Here is a 21,574-nt window from a genome sequence, read left to right on the forward strand (position 1 = left end):
TAAATAAATAAATATTTATTGTTACTTTATCGTAAGTGCTACTTTTTATAGATTTTAAATACTCATCTAACTTTTATCATTCACATTATATGCCACATGCACATTAACTTTTATTTTACTTTAAGTTAATTTTTTTTTTTTTATCTTTCAGTTCATAAGAAACTATAATAGCTCGACAATTCCATGATATAATATATCGTAGTATATAGTAACCGTACAATATATAAAACTATAAGAACATATTACACAAAAAAAACACAATCATTTACAATATGTATCTATGTGATAAAGTGAGTTAATTTTAATTTTAAAAATCTAAAAAAGTATTTAATTTTAAAATCAAAATTGTTTTTAAATTTTAAACATAAATACTTAATTAAAAAAATAAATAATTTAAAACTAATTATCAACCTTTCGTAATAAATGAATTCAAAAATCATTATAACATGTCTTCACTGGTAAATAATATTTAAAATTTGATTTTCGAATCACACATGATATTACCACTAAAAAAAAAAAAAAAGATCGATTCGTTAATCAATGATAAATCATACTATGTGGTAGTTAGGTACAATATTATAAATTATAAATATATCTTCTTAAATAATATAATGCATAAAATCATAGTATTAATAATAAAAAAAAAATATGAAGTTCAATAAAGTTTAGAAACAAGTAAAATTTTACTTTGAGAAAATTATTTTTTTATTAAAAAGCAGAATTTCAATTTATACATTTATTTAAACAAAAATTAATTTTTATAATAAATTAATTAGTGAGAAATTACAGGGTGGAAAGATACTCAGAAATACCACCCGATAGATCAAATAAACAAATATCTGGGCCAAAACTGAAGACCGTTTTAATCTTATTTAGGAATTGTCAAAGATTACACGAGAAGAAGAGAACATTATTTATAAATTATTATAATATCTAAGTTAAGACGTATACTTTTCCAACTAAATTGAATTTCAGACCACTACAGTGATCATCGGATGTGATAGAAACCATCGTTATGGACATTATAAATTCAAGGCTCTATATAGTAAAATTCTAACATTTTTGTTCGTTATAATTTCATTAGTAAAATAGTGATGTCATTATATGTGTTTTGCATAATATTATTTTAATTCGCTTAAAATACATAATTGGTTTTACCTCAATTCGTGCTACAGAATAGATTAAAATATATGGGAAGTTATTCCACATTATAATTTTCCATGAAATATCAATTATAAGAGTATGCAATTCAATTTTCAATTTTTTAGCATCGGTATTGATTCTATGGTCCGTGATAAGCTCCCACCGTATTTATGCAATTTACCTATATTATACATAATTTAGAACAGTTTTCTCGTTTATAATAAATCATCGTGTGGGACGCGCACCTCTAATATTAACAGTTGACATATTAAACATAATATTATTAATCATAATAATGTATATTTATACATTACACGCGCGCACGCGCTACCGTATGTGTGTATACGTGTGAGTGTGCTCACGTACGTTTCAAATTTTGAAAACGTTAAACAAACAGTACGATAGGCTACCATGTTTTAGGTTATAAAACCGAGAAATGGCTACAATAATATAATATTATTTATACTGTACAAATAACATATAGGTACCATCGAGTTTAAAATCGATGCTACTTGCAAAAGTTTCCATATAACGATAGTAAGGTAGATAATATATATATATATATATGCATACAACTCCGGCGGTATTGTACAACTCTCGCACGTGATCAATCTCAACAAATTATCAACAAAATTCAGATGTCAAAGTAGCCCGAACATATAGGGAGATTTAGATTCATATAATATATTATGATACATGCATACAGCTACGTGTGTGGAGGTTTGCAACGTCCACACAGGATATATTTTACCCGTTTAATTCAACTTAATACGGCCACATATGGTAAATATATTTTTATAATAGTACATATATCTATTATATGAAGAAAAAAAATTAGGTATTGAGAGTAAATAAAAAGTTAAGTTTTTTTTAAAGTTTTAAACTTAACACTTAATAAGTTTTCATTTTTTAGTTAATAATTTTCGTTTAGTTTACCATCACTATAATCGCCATATTCTATTTAAATAACAATAATTCAATTAACTTCAAAAATCATAATGTTAAAAGCAATAATAATATAGATATCAGATATTACATAATATACTTAGGTAATCAAAACGTAGGTGTCTTATAAGTTAAAACTCTCATACAGTTATACCTATGTAATTGACTGATGAATCGTCACTTACGAAAAACAATTCTGAAGGAAGACAGTGAGTGTCTTTAAATTGTATAGGGATATTTTCATTCATTTAGATTTTACGTACTACTTATACCTAATTTATACTGCTTTTAGAACTTTAGAAGTAAGGTATTTTAGTCAACTGCCAAAAACATAAAATATGCTATTTTCTTAAAATTATTATATCATACGTTATTGATATTAATTTGTAAGTATCCAACCTACATACCGCAAAAAATAAAAGTTCGTATTATAATTTATAAATAGCCTAAAATTTTTGTTAAGATGTCTTAAAAATTTCATTACGTATAGAATATAATAATTTTGTAATACTGGAATGTTTGTAAAGTCTACAAGTATATTTTTTTAATAGTAAAAAATAACAAAAATAATTAAGAGTAAATCATTATTATTCGTTTGAATGTTTGAACTTCAATTAATTGTAAAAAAAACATGACTGAGTATTTTCGATCATTTTTAATTGCTGAAAAAATAACGTAGGAAAAAGTTGTATTAAATTTTAAATCTCTTTGACTTGCAAATAAAAATGTTATACAAAAACAAAAACAGAAAATACAGAAATTTAAAATAAAAAGTACCAAGTCACCTAAATATTTTTAAAATTATATCATGTCTAGAAAATATTTAGAGAAAATTTTCTACGCTTAATTATTTTTGTATAACAAAAATTTGAAATCAATTTAGTAGGTACACCAATGGTATAGACGAGATTTTTGAAGAAAAATGTAAATAAAATAACTTTGTAAAAATAAAATTTGTATTATTTGTACTAGAGATAAATTTTATATTTATAAGATTATTTGACACATAAAAAGCCAATTTCCCTGACTACGCCATTATCCACTAATACCTTTTAAAGCTGCATAAATACCTGAATCTTCAACTTTGACTTTTGTAAATGGTTTCCGGTAGCAATGATTAATGAACAGGATCTAGATAGTTGATCTACTGCGTCACAGACGTACTGCAAAGCATTTCTGCGACGTCGTCAGTTTAAACTAAAAAAAAGATCTAGCTAATACCGTATGTCTTTATATAATCAACAATAAAAAATGTCCATTGGCCATTGCATTTCAAAATAACTGTAAAACATAAGGAAAAACATTAATTTTCACTTAAAATCAAAAAATATAGCAGTCCAAATAACAATAAATAATTATGTAATATATTAATTATTAATTATTATATATATTATATATTTAGTACAAAAGAAAAGTTATATTATCTTAAATAATAGTAGACTACCTACTATGCACAATTAGAAGGGGGGCTTATTAAAATTATTGAAATCATTTAATTACAACTAACAAAATAATTTATTGATGTTTATTAATTATTCATAACACATTAATATTTTATATAGCTTATCAATTATAATTTCCAATAGGTATCGTATTTATAGATTTATGCTCAAATAACAAAAAAATCAATTACGCTGAATATTAGTATAGTTTATAATATATATTATATGTTCTATAATAAATCGATAAACTTATCGAAAGCAAAAATATACATGACACTTATGTAGTTGTGTAGTTGACAATAAATTGTGTTGTAGACTTGTTTCTTTACACTATACTTTGTAGTCTGTACATTATAATATATTATTAATCTAGTGAGTTGTTTGCTCATTATTGTCATATTAACAATTTATGATTATCATTTATTAATTAATATTTATTTTTCATTTATATTTTTATTGTAAGATTTAATAGTTTATTTTTATTTTTTTATTACAACGGATAAAAGAAAAGTATTTGATATTTTTAAATTTCGTAAAGTTACTAAAAAAAAAAAATTCACTTACAAACAATGAGGATATTCAAAAACAAAATGATCAACAAGTAGACAATCCAGATCCATATTGCACTTGCAATATAAATAAATGTTTGCCCTTTTCACTTGTATTTAGATCAACACTTGCAAGTACCTACAGATCTTAAAAATATAGACTACCTATGATCCCATAATACATAAAGATAAGTAAATAAAATTATACTTATGAGTTATGATTAATTCAATGTTAATTAATAGAGTACATAATATAAAGTAGAATATTTTTTATAAAGATGAAATTAAATTATCAACAGAAAGTTCAGAATATGAAATGTTAACTAGGAATAATCTAACTTAATTTAAAAATTTAAAATACCTACTTCATAATTGATGAATACTATTCTTTGATTATTAAATTAAGCTTAGGTTTATCCATAAATCAAATTTGGCATACATAATCGTTCATTCACATCAGTTTATTATATACCTACCTACGTTTTGATTGGCTTGAGTACAATGTAAAAAAATGCAATATTTTATTTTGCTTACCACATATTTTCAAATGACTATGTAAATTCAGAAAACACTTACTATTACTGGAATTTTCTAATTATAAAAAGGCAAGTTATTTTTACAAATCAATTTCTAATTTACGTACCTTATTTACAAATAATTCAATACCTAGGTACTTTGGGTTTTTGCTTCTTCTTTAAAAAAAAAAAAAAACTTCTGCTAGGTGATTATGGGGGAGGGCTAGATTATTGTTGGATTAAACATGAGACTTGTAGATATTTTCTTAGCCCCTCAAATAGTTGACTTTATTACGCCTATGAGTATGTAGGTAATCTACCTATTCGGTATTGAATTGAATTTTTATTTTTATTAATAAATGATATTAATAGTGATAAGCATAACTGATAACTGATAAGTACGTATTTAATGTTAACGTGTGATTAGTTTAGTCACAATATTTTGAATATTATTTATTCTGTAGTTGAGTGTTCATAATGTTCATTATTAATATTTAATAATATTTACCATTATTCTATAATCAATGCTCATAGGTATCCAGTACTATAGATTAGTATATGTCAGTACCTACTAATCTACTACTGCGATAAAATAGATATATTTTGTTGTATCTACTATCTAACACTTTAATTACTGTTATTAGCTTATTACCTTTTAATTTTTTTTTGCATTTCTATATTTTGTATGTTACTTAAACCATTATTTTTAGTAAGTAACCAATGTCTAATTCACTAATCATTATAATATTTTACAAAACATTGGGAGACTTACTTACTATTTAAATTATATTCTTGAATAGGTGCAGTTAAATTATCATTTAGTGATTCAACAAACAATGTAGCTTTTCAGATTGAAGTGAAACATATTTATCATTGTATTGTAAAAATAAAAATATAAAATAGTAAATTGGTCAATAATTGAACCTTAACATCAAACATTATCATGGCTGTAAACGAAGATGCAATATCAAAAAGGGTTACCAGTGTACTGGAGACACATTTAGAAAGTGACAAGGTAAATTTATTCTGTATATAATATAGTTTAACTTTATTTTGTTAAGATGGTGTTCCTATACCAAAATTAAAACAATTGAATAATATTGCTTGTAAGTACTATAGATAGCTATTAATATTATAATATAATATATATTTTAGTAGGTATATAAATTACTAACATAAGTAGGTCTTACGGAGTAAAATGTGTAAAGGCAATGTTATATTTTGTTATTTAAAACTGCCTTAGCTCAAGAAGGGTTTGGTTTCAAGTGTAGACTTTGTACCTATGAAAATTGTGTGTGAAGAAATGTACTTAAAATACTTTTCTATTTTATTTATTTAACAACTTATACTTTAAATTTTTCTAGAAATTTTGAGTACAAGAAAATAATTCTAATTCTTTATTATAGCTATAACATATATATATATTTACCAACTAACCTAGACATATTTATGACTCATAATATTGTTGTAAAAAAATATTGTAGGATGCACTAGAAGCGTTAAAAGAGATATCAGAGTTTTATACTGAAAATACCTTAGAATGTAGAAGAGGCTTAAGAACCAAAATAGAAAAAAGAAGTCTAGCATTGAATGAAGTAAGTTTTTTTGAATAAAATATATTATGCAAAATAACTAAATTTTTAATATTTATATTTATATTCTGTATCAGATAATATTACCAAATTAAAATATATAAGTATACTTACTCGTATTACCTAAAAATTTTCCTAGATAATATAATAATTTACTGTTCTATAAATAAACAAACAATTTATTCATTAGTTTATTAGTTTATTACTCTTATTATTAAAATTACTATTTTTTTTTTTTTTTAGAATTTTTTAGCATCTTTTGAAAAAGTGAAAAATGCTATAAATGCTTTACATGACAATGTGAATTCCTTAAATGCATCTGTCATGTCAATGTCATCACAATTGAAAGACACTAAAACAGACACTCAGAACTTAATTGAACTCACAAAACGATTACAACTTGAGAGGTACATCTCACTAAATAATCAATATATTTCATTTAATAATAAAAAAATTAAACATTATTTCATTGATGTTTGTGTTTAGAAAAAGTGTATCCAACCAACAGTTATTGGCAAATGCATATGTGAAAACATTCCAATTGAGTTCTTCAGAGGTGGCTTGTCTGCGTTCTAATAATGTTACTCCTGAATTTTTTACAGCTCTACGTAAAACCCAAAATATTAGCAACAATTGTAAAGTGCTTATGCAAGCAGGTCATCAAACATCCGCGCTTAGTTTAATGGAACAAATTTCCACCTATCAGGTAATGTTTATTTTAGAATAATAACATTTACCAAGAAATATTACCTAATTAGTTTATCTACCTCCTGTTATTTTATCTTGAGTTGGCATTAAAGAGTTACAAATTAGATTCAATTTAATATTAATTGCTATTAAAATATTAATTATGATTTAAGAATTTATGTAACAAGAAAATTGAATATATCATTTTGATATTTAATGAACAAACAATGAATATACTATTGTTTTACTTATATTTATATTTGTTAAACATTTTATTAACTGTAGCAAATGGCGATGGAAGTATTATATAGATGGACCCAGTTATATTGTAAAGACATTGAATCAACAGTCACTGGTCCTCTACTTGTATTTTCTATGGAAGTGTTACAAGACCGACCAGTATTATTCAAGTAAGTTTTTACCCTGACTATTTCTTCTCTCAACTCAATATAATTATTACAATAATTTCATCAATTTCAATTAGATTTCCTTTAATTTTTCCCTTGCTACAATATAACACATTTTTTTTTATGTTAATAAATTTTTAATATTTTATTAAAAATAAATTAAAGTATTCTTTTTTAGATATGTGCTAGAAGAATACTGTACAGTTAGACAATCTATAGTTGCACAAAGATTTATAGATGCTCTAGCAGCAAACAGTTCAAATGATACATCATTGAAAACATTTTCAAAGGACATACGACAATACATTAACAACATGTTATCATGGTTGATTGATCATGTTCCAATTGAAAGAAAGTATCTTGCTTATCTGTTAAAAAACTGTGATAAATTAAGTAAGTATACTATTGTACGTTCATCATTGTTTTATGATTTAATACCAAACATGTAATCAAATCAAAATATTTCTGTCTAATTTCATTATTGATATAGATGTTGATGAAGAAATAGCATTATGTATGAGTAGCATAACTGAAGGATTGTGCAGTCCTTTAGCATCACGTGTAGAGAGTATACTGCATATGAATGAAAACCCAATTGACCTCTATGGTGTTGCTAGTTCATTGAAATTTTATTTCCAAATAGTAATTAAAGTAAGTTAATAAATAAACCTAAAATAATGACTTATACGTTGCTATAATTTGTATATATAAATGATGAATGGCAATATAAATTCAGCCTAATACTTTTGGTTAATAATATTTTATGATAAAAAAAAAAAACTATTTTTTATAAAACTACATTTTTAAGTCAAAATAATAAATATAATCAACCTTCTTCTGATATTAGTTTTAAGTAATGTTTATTGATTTATATTTATAAAACTAACCTTACAAGAACATAAGTAGTAGTATGGCCTTAGTATTAGGTATACTTGTCAATAGTCTCTGGTTATAAAAATGTAAACACTCACCAAGTGTAAACCGTGCAATTGAGAGACCATAATTAATAAATTTTTTTTTTAATATTTAATATATTGTTAATAAAATTAAAAATTAAATGTATAATAATTTCTTATAATATACTATGTTATATTTGATTTAACTAAATTATTAATTTAATTATGTCTTCTAATTGGCAGGACAATAACAGACTAATACCATACCTAATATGTTTTTCTTTAAGCTATACAATTTGTTAATTAAACTAAAATTTTGGTTTTAGACAGTACCCTCTGGACAACTGTGTCAAACAATTGAAGAATTACATAAAACTATGGAATGCGTATTTTTAAATAAACTTCAAAATTTAGTACGGGATACTCTTTTGGAGCGTATTGAAGCACCACCATTAGATTTATCTCCATCACCTGGTATTGGACATTTATTAAATATCCTTAGGCAAGTGTTGTCAGTGGCTGCAGTTACTGAAGACAAACAAGAAGACACATCCATGGTATTATTGATTAATTAATACTGTGAATTTTTTGCTTTATTTTTTTATTTTTAGATAGTATCTTGTGTATTGGAACCATTACTTCAAGCAATCAATTTAAGTGCTTCTCGACTAACCCCATTAGACATGGCTGTTTACCATCTCAATTGTTTGTATGACATACATGAAACTCTAAAGCAGTACCAGTATGTTGAGGACAAACTTGAAAAATTGCAGGTGTGTTAACAAAAAATAAATAAATAGTTATATAATATTATCTTGATGGCAGCACATTAGATCTAATATTATTAATCATACTTCAAGGCTCAAATGGCTGAGCAAATAGAAATTGTTTCTACTGAACAAGCAAACTATCTTGTCACACACTTAAATCTTGAGGAAATCCAAACAATTTTACAAGGTCCTGGTGCAAATATTCCACTATCTCAGATCCAAGGAATGGAAGCTGAAAATCTGATAAACTTTTTGGTAATTGCACATAATTGACTATCGTTTGATATAATTCTATGTAGTGTGTAACCTTAAATTTATAATAGGGATTACATGCAATAATAAACACAGAAATCTAGGTCTACACAGAAACAACAGAATAGTGTTTTTTTTTTGTTTCTCCTATTTTACAATCTGTGGACCTGGCTGATGGATTACATTTTATTGTTTTCTGTCCAGTGATAAAAATTGGCCCTTCTGTGCATCCAAACTTGACATCCTACCACAAGGGAACCAATCTCAATGACAAGTGTCTTATGAGATTGGCTTGTTCTTTCATTGGACAGAGCATTAATATTAATATTTTCTATAAATTTAATGTTCCCTAACTGAATTTACTTTTACTTAATTTTAATATTAATTAATAATTATCATGTTACAGGGTAAATTAGAAAGCATGCTAGTCATGCCTCATACTGTAGCAGTACCACAAATTGGTTGTCTAAAAAATCCTTTACATTTAAGTAAGGTTAGGCGACAATCTAACGAAGTGATTTCTGCTGTTTATAAACAGCTATACGAACATGTACACAATCCCACTAATGAATATGATAATCCATCAGCATTGATGTCAAGAACACCAGATCTCGTGTATCAAATGTTAATCAATGATGAAAATCTGTCATTAAATTAATTTGTGTATAAAATATAAATCAATTCAATCTTAAAACAAAATTACACTCCAATCACAAGTCAAACATTTATTTATTTACAAATAACAAAGTAATATTACATTACAAAAAATAAAAATAAAATATTATTTCTCTAGCAATGTACCACGAGCGTGTCTTTTTATATCTAATGTAATTTCTGGTTCTACGAATTCCGCTGTCTTACGTTTGTTCATACCTTTCCTCTCCAACTGCTTTTCAATTATACGTGCATTATTTGCATATGAATCTGCTACTTCCCTCTGCAAAATAATATATTAATAGTATCAAATATCACAATATTTTATAGAATCACTAGAATCACTAACCGCTTCAATTTCATCTTCTTCTTCGTCAATAGTTGATACTGTCACTGAACTAAACTTGCCCATATTCTTAGTGTGTTTGGTGACCATGATTTTCTTTGGTTTTTCAACAGCCACTTGATTATAAATATCCATTTTGGGACCCTCACCAGTACATTTGACCAAAGCTCCATGTACAATAAAATAAACATTATTATTTGCCTGGTGTTTATAGTACAAAAATAAACCACACCTGTAAAATAAATCTTGGTAAGTATTGAATTAAAAGAGATGATTAAGGTTCACAAACTTTTTGCACTTCAATCTATGTTGTTTTTCGATGCCTTCTTGTCGTTTCAGATACACAATTTCATCTTGATCGTAGGTCATTTTATTGGCATGTTTAGAACCATCAACTACTCGGGCTCCATCCCTTTTGCGTAGTGGTAGTTTTTCCAAAGCACAATCTAAAATCAGTAAACTTAAATATAACCGTTGATAAAGAATATTATCTACGAAGATCAAAAACAACATTTGGGAAAATTCGAAACAGTATACTGTTTGAACTGGATTTAAAAATTAAAACTAATAAATTTTAACGATTGCTTACCCAAAATCAACGTCATCTGACCACACAAACAGTAATACGAGTGTAGGGGCTTCTCCTCATTATATTCTTCTTGGTCTTTGGTGTCCGAACACACTATACTGCGAGAAACTACTTTTGGCATTTTAAAATATAAAACTAATACCACCTATCCGATAAACCAAATATTTTGTGTTATTCAGTTATTGTATTCTTTTATTTAAACAACAACAACGTTATAAGTGTACACCACATTATCGGGTGAGTGGTGAATCATAGATAAGAAACTAATTTTCATAAAATTTGTGATAAGAATACTTGTACATTTGGTTGCATCAACTAAATTGTTCCGAGGTTACTGCCTACTGGTTGTGTTGCTTTTTTAATTTTTAATACATTTCAGACACTTAAGAATTAAGATGTATGAAGACATTTGCTACGTATTACCACTGAACAAAGGAATAAAATAAAATGATTATAGTTAATACTTTTACTATTATGATAAATTTATAATTTTATACTAAACAGATAATTATCTATTCAATTGCGTACTGACGGGGGTTAGGGGTTAAGGGTTTAACCCTCCCACCATAAGTAAAACATGTATAATGATTTCTTTTATGGAATATTACAATTGATAAAGGTTTGTATATTTGTAAATATTTTCGCGTTTCATTATTCATTCCATTTTTAGATTTTTTCATTACTCAAATTCAAAAACGTTTGTTAGATCATAAACAAATTTTGTCAAGCTTTCAACATCTTTTGCCATTAAAAATAAATAATTTTAAATTCAAAAAACAATTCAAGACTGACATTGTAAATTTGATACATCATTATGAAGAGATTATAAATTGCAGTGAACAAGAAAGTATTGGAAAACTTAGATTATGGACTATGGTGGAAGTATAAACAAAGTAAGAAAATAAAAATATTAAAAATACCCATTCGACTTTACGTGTAAGCGATGAAACAATATTTCCAATTTTACGAAAACTTCTAATTATTTTTGTTACTTTACCAGTAACGACGGCCACTCCCGAAAGGACTTTTTTGACTCTTCGCCGTCTCAAAACCTATCTACGGAATACAACCGGAGAATCTCGCTTAAGCGGATTAGCAATGTTAAATATTCACCGGAATATTGAAATCTCAACAGACTATACTTAATGAATTATCAAAAGCATCAAGATGAAAAAATATTAAGTTGTAAAATGTTGTTACTTTGTTATAGACCATAAAATATGCATTTTTAAAAATTTAATTTCACTATAGGTAGTAGGTACCTTAAATATAAGAAGAATACAGTTTTATAAACATTTTTTATCCATATATAGGTATGTTTATAAATGGTAATCCCCCCCCCTATAAACGAATTCTAAGTTTGTCACTGTACCTATTTATTCGGCAGAAACGGCAATCTGTCGATAAAGAACAAAAACCGTACGCGCTATAAAGGGGTCGTCGCGGTACACACAGTGGTGCCCCAATCGACCTGCTTGCGGACAAGGCAGTTGCGAGGGCCTGAACGCCGGGTTCAAACCTTGTATCACGGGACTCGGAGTAAGCCCCGTCGAGTCGGCTTGCTAATAGCGCCTCGACGCTCCGGGGGTGCTGGACCTGAGGCGCACGACCGCGTGGACTCACCGAGGACTCGCGCTCGCCCGCACCGGGAAAGGCACACTTGAGGAAGGACTCGTGGTGGTTGTGGGAGTACCGCCTTAGTAGAAGGGGTCTGACTCAGGCGATAATCCGTCGGGCTCTGGCCGCGGCGGTCACTCATTATGGCGCCCGAGGTGAGGTGGCGCCCCGGGTAGGACCCCCGGAGTCATCCGGGACTACTGCCCGGAAGAGACAACCCCGCGGTTATATAAAGGGGCTGAGTGTCTCCGAGGCAACCTGGAAGAACTGGTCGACCCCGCAACACACGGAAAGATGTACCTATTTATTATACAGAAAATTTTATTTAACCGAAGCTCCTACACGGGATTGGTAAATTGGGTCCCGGAAAAAAAAGGTTGTAGGTAAGTTGAGTCCCGGAAAAAAATATATAAATTAAAATGTATGTGGATTTTATAATATTATGTTCTCAATAAATAATATATGGTATAACATTTTGTGAAACCTAAACTTATGACCATATTTTATAATAACAGTTTTGTTTTTTTCGCTAACCATTATTTCCATTTCCAAAATTTATAAAAAAACAATAACTGTAAAATTGTGTAACTGTAAAGCTGTAAGACACGATATAGTCACAAGTTGACGTTCAGCAGGCTACTAAAAATATAATGAAATAGCCCAGATATCGTACGTGTATCTGTACATAATCAATAATCATCATCAAAATCGATGATAACTACTAACTGATACAAAAAAAAAATACAGACGAATAATACAAACACTTGTATACGCTCGTATACTCGTATATAATATGTATTTATCTTAATTAGGTTTAATCAAAGTTACGACATTACGGTACCTATCTCATTTTTGGAGAAAAGTGGCTAGAAAAGAATACCTGTCTATTCAAACATTAACATCATGTGTAGAATTAATTAGTGTCCAGGCGGTGTACCGTGTACCACACTGTATGTAATATGACGTAGGTACCTATTATTATAACAATTATTCAAAAATAAATTATATAAATATGAAATATTAAAGTTTTAAGTTTTTAATATTTCAGACCTAATTGCGCCAATGATTTATAGCCGGGACTCAACTTTCAAAACGAACCCAAATTATCGCGGACCCAATTCACCTAGCTCCTCCTACATAGTCCTACGCTTAGACGTAAATTTATATAGTCTTAATTACACTAAAACTAAGAAATCACTATTGCTAGATTTTTAAATTACTTATAAAACAGATCGCCATTTGCCCTGAATTATACTCAATTATATTATGTTTACACCGAAATTTTACCAAGATTACCGGTATATCTACTTCAATATTTTCTATCGTATAATATTTCTCTGATTTCCCCTTTCTAATTTATAAACTTTATTTTATCTAGATTGTATTGTAAAATATATGTATGACTCAAGTCATTTTCACATTTTTCGTCAATCATTTTTACCTAATTTAAATATTTCATAATATGTGATTCTTCTAGTAAAAACCCCCGGAAATATAGTCCCTGAAAAAACAAACCTAAAATAATAACCCCATAATAGTAATTACTAATTAATAACATGTTAATTTAATATTTCAATACAATTTATTTAAATTAGTTGTACCTATTAGAAAATTATACAATATAGATTATAGGCTATAGCCTATCTACGATTTTTTTTTTTTGTTTTCAAAATAAAGTAGCCTTTGTTGACTTTAGTTTTACATGATTTAATATTATAGTGCTTTTTCATCGGTGGCCGACCGCACATTCATGTGTCATCATTTTTCATCGTACGGTATTAGGGTTTGTAATTTATTCGGTGACGGTAAATAATACTCAAAACAGTCAAAACGTATTCATGTAATTGCAACTGTAAAAATTAAACATATCATTTATTTTACATATCACGTTTCTTATCACAAATTGTACAAAAAACCTGAAATAATCACCTTATCGGTTTAACAGATTCTGTTATCACCTGTTTAGGTCAGTCCATAGAATCATGTAAATTATAAGATATTCAAGTTTTTACATTTTACACTCGTGTTTTTTCAACAATGTATTTTATAAAATGCCAAATCGAATAAAATTAATAATCGTTTCCTTCTCTACTTTCGACGCATAAGTATCGATTTGCATGAATTTAAAAATGGCTGTGTTACAAGACCATACCAATGACAAAAATATGCCGGATCATATTTTATTGTTAAATAGAATTGACATTAAAAATATACTAAATTCACCTCTGAAAACCACTCAAAGAATAAAAGTCAGTGAGAGTTATTTTAATTATTATTTAATACATTTTTAAAATATTTCTTTCTTGCTTTAGTACACTTGTTTGGAAGTATCCCAGAACTTTGTCATTTTTGGGGCTTCCAGTGGTGGATTGTATGTATTTCGTAGAGAACCTTGTGAATTTATACAACTACTTCCAAATAAAGTGAGTGCACATAATATTAGTAAGATAAAAATCCTGGGACAAAATATATTTTATTTTTAATTTTAAAAAACACACATTTTTAAGGAAACTGGTATTTTTTAAACTGATTTCTTGAATATTAGTAAATAATTTATAGTTAAAAATGAAACATAATACATCATAGATATACAAATAAAAATTTGTTTTATCAATTTACTATTTATTACTTATAATTTATAAGTAAAGCCTGTATTAATTATTAATTAGGTAGATACTAAAGTTTAATTTCATCTATTATTATCTATTTAATATACCTACCTAGTAGTTACATATAGTAAAAGATACATTTATAAATTTAAGTGTTATAATATTAAAATACAATTATGTGTAATAATTATCAATATGGGTATAAACATCTAATTAAATAGTATTTGTTTTAATTGTTGTGTTAAATTGTCAATACTTTCCTAATGATAGAACTTTACTTAATAATTTCTAACCACACAGGCATGGCAGAAACCTACAGGTGTCCAATAAAAATTCTGCCAAATAGGCGTCCAAACTATAGGCCTTCGGGGCTACTCTTGGACATAAGTGCCATACGAAAAAAAAAAAAACTTAATAATTAATGTAAACTTATGAATTAATGTAAAGGAAGGGTCTGTGACTCAAATTGCTGTATCTAAAGATGAAGATCTCATTGCATTTGGTACACAAAAAGGCATTGTTTGTGTTTTACAAAGAAATGAAAATGGAATTGGTGCAAAGTTGATAAATAAGTCTACTGAACATTTAGGACATGAGATCACTACTATGGAATGGACTTCAAAGAATCAAATATATTTTGGTGATTGCAATGGAAAAGTCACTTCAATTTATGTATCATTATTTGTTGTAAGTATAAATTAATATATTATGCATGTAGCTTAAAACTTAAGCAATGCAGCCTTATAGTTCAAAATATGGTATAATAAATTTTCTATTTTTCAGCGAAAGGCTATTTTCCAAACCCCACCGTATACTATGATTGAACTGGATTCAAGAGTAATTCAAATAGATAGCTCTGATGATATTTTAGTGATCTCAACATTGACAAGATGTTATGTTTGTGATATGTCCAAAGAACAATTTAAACAAATTGGACAAAAAACTAGGGATGGTGATTATGGTTGTTGTATTGTTACATGGAATGAAAAGAAAATATTTTCTGCACGGCCAGGTTCAAGGATTTGGGAAGCAGAGTTAAACGGTATTGTAAAAAGTACACATCAACTGAAATACTGTTTAGCCATACCACCAACACTTAATGTTAGTGCACAAAAACCATTAGATTTATCAAGAATTTCGGGTAAAAATTGGCTACCACAGTCTTTGAATTTTAAAAAACTATATACAATTTGGGATAATTGTTTACTTACATATACATCAAATAGCATATTTATACTGGATATGTTAAGAGTTAATGTTTTATTGTGGTGTGACGGATATAATAATATACAAAACGTCAAATACATTGAAGATACTATATATATATGGTGCTCAAATAGTGAGCTTATTATTGAAAAGATTACTCCACTTCAAAATTATTTGGTTAATTGTTATGAATGTGAAGATTACAATACCTGTGTTTCATTAATAGAACATTATTATGATAGAATAATAAGTACAAAATGCATTATTAATGAGTTATACCCGCTTGTAAATATAGATCAAAAAATAGACTTGCCAGTTAATACAAACAATTTAATCTCAAAAATTAAAAAAACTTATCATTTAAAACAGCAATTTTTTAAGTTGCCATCCGGAATTTACTCTTTAAAAAATTATGTATACGTTAAAAACAATTCTAGATTACAAAGAAGTTATAGTTTAATTTCTATAAAGTCTGATAAACTTGTATTACATTACAAATCTATGCCAAATATACATATAAATTTAGAAAAAGTTAAAAAGTCTGAACAGTATCCATCTAATGATTATTCCAAGTTAAACAATAAACAAGTTTTTGATCAGATGTATATGGAGTTAAACATTCCTTCAATTCCATTTGTTTCATTAACTACTTCTGAAGTATTTCATGATACTCTAATGGAAATAGGGTCAAATGTTACCAATAAAATTGCAAAAAGTAGTAAAACTCTTAAAGATACATTAAATAATCTAACTGCTAGTACAGGTAAAAATAATTTGGTGCCTTATGAAATATCAAATATTAATCGACCAGAACCACCACCTGTTGATGAAAGTGAAGTAGATGTTTCCAATTATAAATTAGACCTTGGACATCGTGAAAAACTCAATTTACTTCCTATTTTAAAAATATGTAAAAAACTTCAAAATGGATATAAATTAGATGTAGACTGTTTACAACACTTGTGTAATGGTGTATGTGAAGTGAAATCTAATTTGGAAAATGTATTACATATTAAACAGCCAATGTTTCCATTTCAACAGTATTTGAAAGAAAAACATTTGAACACTATTAAGAAAGCAATTAATGATGGTTTCATTAATAATTTAGTAATAAAATGGGCTGAAATACATGAAAAAGATATCCTGATTGTCAATAAATTTGACTACCCAGAATTTTTGACTTACTATTTAGATGAAAATGATTTTAAAAAAGATCTGGAAGTCAGTGAGCTAATTACATTATTTGGCCAAGTTATAGAAGTAGGTAGTATTTATGAATTTTTGCTCAATGGTAACTTGAAATGTGCTTATGCTATATTTTGTAAGATCTTGAAAATGAATTCTAATAATAATGGAAAGAGCGAAGAACCATTATTAATGTACTTAAATTCAATGTACGTATTTTTGAGATTGGATCAAATTGAATCATTCCGTGTACTTGGATATAAACGAAACATCAAGCCAATATTTGTGTTTTATTTATTAATAAAATTTTCGGTTCATTTAGAACCAAGTTATCGCAAAAAATGCAATGCAATATTTTTATCTTACTTATCACACTTTGATAAAAGTATTTTTACTGATTGTAATATTCTGTATTATGCTGTTTATAGTTTTTTAATATTAAATCAAGATAAAAAACATTTATGTAAATGTGGATTTCCATTAGATAGTATTAATGGTAAATTCAAAAAGCTTGGACAAATACTTATTGATTATTTATCTAGTGCTGAAGTAAATTTGGAACAATTACATAACATTTTACATAAATTCACAAAATGTAATGTTACCACAAACTCTTTGGAAGATGTAATAAAATGTTTTTGTAAGCAAGTGCCTCATTTATGGCCTGTTTTTTTAAAATCTGTTATAAATCTGAATGGTTTAAAGCATACAAAAATTATTCTTGCTATCCATTTGGGATTAGTGGATCAATTAGATGTACATATAATCAACAAAAATGAATTGTTGTTTGACAAACTTTTTACATTAAATCATTATTTTAAAAATGGCCTTTGTTTGAATTGTGGTAATATTGGAGAAAAAAATCAAGGAATTGCATGGACTGATTTAACATCTTTAGCATTTCAATATTTAAGTCAAGAAGAAACTAAAAGTTTACTCTTCAAACATAGAAATAATATACCACCCGGAGATATTGATAATTGGTAATTATAAATAATATATATTATGTTGTATTAAATCTGATAAAAATCAGTTATAATTTTTTGTTATGTTTAGGTTTTATCAAAGTTTTATTTTGACTCAGCTAGTTGATTTAAACTTAAAGAAGGCTTTGATCAATACATTAAAATATCATAATAATATAACAATGATAGGCACAGAGGTAAGAGTCAACATTTTTTAAAATAATCTACAGAATCATATTTTATTTATAATTTGTTTTTTGACAGAATTGTAAAAATATGTTAACAACTTTGGAAGAAGAAATAGGTGAGACTATTTCATTTAAAAACCAATTATCAAAAAAATCACACTGGGGTACGCAAATTGATGTAAAGAATAGTAATTGTATTTGGTGTTCATTACCATTAAACTCTGATCCTTTAATTAGAGGTAAAAATAATGGACTCATATCATTTAGATGTGGACATTCGTTTCATACTGTATGCATTCGTCATCAAACTGATAATATTCAATGTATTGTATGTCAAAGAAAATACTAAATATGTTAGAATTAAGATATAGAAGTAAAAAAATTATTTATTTTATATTACTTAAAAATACTAATTATATGTTGTATAAAGAAGCATCTCATGTTTATGAAGTTATCAAAATATGTTGAAACTAAAATGTTTGAATACACATTATTTTTAAATTTATTTATATGATTCATAAATCATAATTGTTATAACATTTTATTAATTTATACTAACAAAGAATATCTTAAGTTTAAAAACAATGTGATTATTTTTATTTAGAAAATATAATTTATTATATTATTATATTATATTATGAATGGTTTATAATGTTAAAAATTGTTAATAATTATTTTTTCTATTAAAAAGCTATATTTTTGTTACATGCCCATACTATAATATCAAATCAATTGTCAAGTCATTGAATGACACCAATATGCAATTTAATTGTTTTAATATTGATTATACTTTTGTTGTTAGTTTTGGTAAATATTTACTTGATTTCACTCCTTGATATTGTATTGTATTCAGTACGCAGTTTGAACATATGTATTTAAATTGTTAAAAATTGTATACACCCCATAAATTCAAGGATTTTGACATAAAGAGTTATGGGAGCAGTAAAATATGGATTATTTTTTTTTTTGCTGTCAAAGGTAATGTATTATATTATTATTTTAAAATGATAATCCATTTATATACTATCATTAAATGTTACTGAAGACCTTTATATTATATTGAAGTTCTTTATAAATACTGACAGACCAAAAAAATATTTCAAACATTCTCATACATTGTTTTTTTAAATTTTCACTATAATTATATAATTTTATTTAAATAAAAAACTAATAATATTCGACTATCTAGTTATCTAGATTCTAGGAGTTTGAGCTATCTTTTTCATGATCAGATATTTTTGTTTTGTAAAGTTCATATTGCATAGAATATAGATCTTAATATATACAATTAAAAGCAAACATTTTCGTAAGGTGTTTACTCTTGAAGAAAACTTAATTATTACATTATTGCTTTTATAAATTATATATTTTCTAAAACTAGTATTCTTGTCAGTTAACACATATTTTTTTACATTAGTAAAGTATGCAACCTTTTTATAGTAAGTAGTAGGTAGGTAAGTACTTACTACATACTATTTATTCATCAATTTGGGTTTGGTAAGATATGATCGCTGTCTGCTGATCGTTTTGGTAATCATAAATTTTTTCATTAAAAAATGAATGAACTGTTTGAGTGAGTTTCAAAATTTTCAATTAAATACAGTAAAACTTTCTTGAGACACTGTTTTCCGTCGGTCCCTAACAATTCCATAATAGCACATAATAGCCAATTTAAAAATCTCAACAACAAAAGGCCTCAACCTAATAAAATAGATACTTTTATTAATATAAATAAAAAATAATAATTAAAATATGTATTTATTTTTTAATTAAATTCGAAAGAAAAATTAATTATAATTAATAATAAATTTTGTTCAATAATTAATATATATGTAAATAAATTCAACATTTTAACTATTTAATTATTTTTAATACCCACGTAAAAAACTTTCCTGCTTAAGACGTTCTAGACAGTTAACCCTTTGATGAGTGTCCTGAGCGGATGCGAGTTTTGCTGTAAGCTGTTAGAGTAAGTATAATATACCAGTGACGTAATTACGAGGGATAATTTTGTCATTGTATCGCGCATTACAATATATTCTTATAAACACTATACTATGGCATATTATACAAAAATAATCTTAAGGAATCCGAATCCCTAATGCTAGTAACTTTACGACCATATATAAGTAACTAAGATAATATTTACTTTATTAAAATAAACACTAGGTATTGCACAAAATATATATTGTATCTATTGTGGTCAAAAGAATCATTTTATATTTCAAATTGTTAAAAATAAACAATCGAAAATTACTATTTTAATAGTATTATAACATTTGATAAAAACATGTTATAAATATAGTAAAAATAAAAAAATTGTTTACAGATTCTATCTGTTGATTGTTTTCAAAACAATCCTACAGATTCAATACCGTTTCATGGACAAAATGCAGGAGCGCATAACTCGTGGCCAAGTCAACCAGACCAATCGCTACCTCAAGGAATGACAAATTATAACAACATGAGATATCCTGACCTTCCACAAAGTACTTATCTGAATAATAAAAATAATCAACAATACATTAATTATAAACAACAACCTTCTATGCCGCAACCGTATAATGCACCACAGCAATATACACCACAAGAACAAAACCATTTGCAACCTATGTCTCAAGCAGTACACCATAATGTCCAACACATGAATACATTTCAGCCACCTTTGACTGTAAATCAAAATCAACAATCTCATGTACCACAATCGAATAATTTATATTTACCATTACATGGTAGTAGACAAGGAGTTTCTCATTCTTACGGAACAGTCGGACCTCCACCAAAAGAATACCAACAACAACTGCCAATGAACTTAAATCCACCAATACAAGAAAAATTACAAGATTTTGGTGAAGATATGAATAACGCTAGAAACCAAGGAACTTTGTCGCAAACGACGTCTCCAATTCCACTTTCATCAAATCAGCCAAAATTGTCTCAGATACCATCACAGCCGTCTTTAAATCCGACAACGAAAGTTAATTCAACGCCCAACAAAAATAACATAGAAATTAAAGA

The 21,574-nt window shown here is 27.0% G+C and overlaps 4 protein-coding genes across 7 annotated transcripts in view; 3 read left to right on the forward strand and 1 right to left on the reverse strand.

Moving 5' to 3' along the window:
* Positions 1-5,267: 5,267 nt before the first annotated feature.
* Positions 5,268-9,913, forward strand: LOC112604338 (conserved oligomeric Golgi complex subunit 6). 2 transcript variants are annotated; one of them, XM_025353315.1, is made up of 12 exons: positions 5,268-5,302; positions 5,394-5,608; positions 6,078-6,188; positions 6,429-6,592; positions 6,672-6,891; positions 7,158-7,282; positions 7,458-7,672; positions 7,770-7,930; positions 8,502-8,732; positions 8,787-8,948; positions 9,036-9,200; positions 9,604-9,913. In XM_025353315.1, the coding sequence occupies exons 2-12, from the start codon at positions 5,537-5,539 to the stop codon at positions 9,853-9,855; spliced, it is 1,878 nt and encodes a 625-aa protein (XP_025209100.1). In that variant the 5' UTR covers positions 5,268-5,302; positions 5,394-5,536; the 3' UTR covers positions 9,856-9,913. The 2 variants fall into 2 exon arrangements, with proteins under 2 accessions (XP_025209100.1, XP_025209101.1); XM_025353316.1 differs by having other exon boundaries at positions 5,288-5,302; positions 5,436-5,608.
* On the reverse strand, positions 9,911-11,030 carry LOC112604339 (UPF0428 protein CXorf56 homolog). The gene is made up of 4 exons (XM_025353317.1): positions 10,787-11,030; positions 10,487-10,643; positions 10,201-10,429; positions 9,911-10,134 (listed from the first exon to the last, which is right to left on the reverse strand). The coding sequence occupies exons 1-4, from the start codon at positions 10,905-10,907 to the stop codon at positions 9,979-9,981; spliced, it is 663 nt and encodes a 220-aa protein (XP_025209102.1). The 5' UTR covers positions 10,908-11,030; the 3' UTR covers positions 9,911-9,978.
* A 3,380-nt stretch (positions 11,031-14,410) lies between these two features.
* On the forward strand, positions 14,411-19,035 carry LOC112604335. The gene is made up of 6 exons (XM_025353313.1): positions 14,411-14,652; positions 14,716-14,826; positions 15,460-15,699; positions 15,796-18,386; positions 18,460-18,565; positions 18,633-19,035. Exons 1-6 carry the CDS (start codon positions 14,521-14,523, stop codon positions 18,903-18,905), a joined length of 3,453 nt encoding a protein of 1,150 aa, XP_025209098.1. The 5' UTR covers positions 14,411-14,520; the 3' UTR covers positions 18,906-19,035.
* A 357-nt stretch (positions 19,036-19,392) lies between these two features.
* The window catches only part of LOC112604313 (putative leucine-rich repeat-containing protein DDB_G0290503), an 8,843-nt gene continuing 6,661 nt past the window's right edge, over positions 19,393-21,574 (forward strand). For 2 of the 3 annotated variants that reach the window (XM_025353283.1, XM_025353281.1), the window contains exons 1-2: positions 19,393-19,534; positions 20,886-21,560. In XM_025353283.1, coding sequence (XP_025209068.1) covers positions 19,490-19,534; positions 20,886-21,560 — 720 coding nt within the window. In that variant the 5' untranslated portion in view covers positions 19,393-19,489. Of the gene's footprint in view, positions 19,535-20,426; positions 20,526-20,885; positions 21,561-21,574 lie in introns of those variants that run through there. The other variant, XM_025353282.1, reaches the window with a different exon arrangement.

This window comes from Melanaphis sacchari, unplaced genomic scaffold, assembly GCF_002803265.2.
Source record: "Melanaphis sacchari strain LSU unplaced genomic scaffold, SCAv2.0 Contig11_pilon_pilon, whole genome shotgun sequence".
NCBI classification, from domain to species: Eukaryota; Metazoa; Arthropoda; class Insecta; order Hemiptera; family Aphididae; genus Melanaphis; species Melanaphis sacchari.

Coding starts and splice junctions, on each gene's coding strand:
- LOC112604338 (XM_025353315.1), top strand. CDS start 5,537: ATGGCTGTAAACGAAGATGCAATATCAAAAAGGGTTACCAGTGTACTG. Junction 6,892..7,157: donor AACAAATTTCCACCTATCAG/GTAATGTTTATT, acceptor TATTAACTGTAG/CAAATGGCGATGGAAGTATT. Junction 7,931..8,501: donor ATTTCCAAATAGTAATTAAA/GTAAGTTAATAA, acceptor TTTTGGTTTTAG/ACAGTACCCTCTGGACAACT.
- LOC112604339 (XM_025353317.1), bottom strand. CDS start 10,907: ATGCCAAAAGTAGTTTCTCGCAGTATAGTGTGTTCGGACACCAAAGAC. Junction 10,644..10,786: donor TCAGATGACGTTGATTTTGG/GTAAGCAATCGT, acceptor TACTGATTTTAG/ATTGTGCTTTGGAAAAACTA. Junction 10,430..10,486: donor CATAGATTGAAGTGCAAAAA/GTTTGTGAACCT, acceptor TTTATTTTACAG/GTGTGGTTTATTTTTGTACT.
- LOC112604335 (XM_025353313.1), top strand. CDS start 14,521: ATGAATTTAAAAATGGCTGTGTTACAAGACCATACCAATGACAAAAAT. Junction 14,827..15,459: donor TACAACTACTTCCAAATAAA/GTGAGTGCACAT, acceptor ATTAATGTAAAG/GAAGGGTCTGTGACTCAAAT. Junction 15,700..15,795: donor TTTATGTATCATTATTTGTT/GTAAGTATAAAT, acceptor TCTATTTTTCAG/CGAAAGGCTATTTTCCAAAC.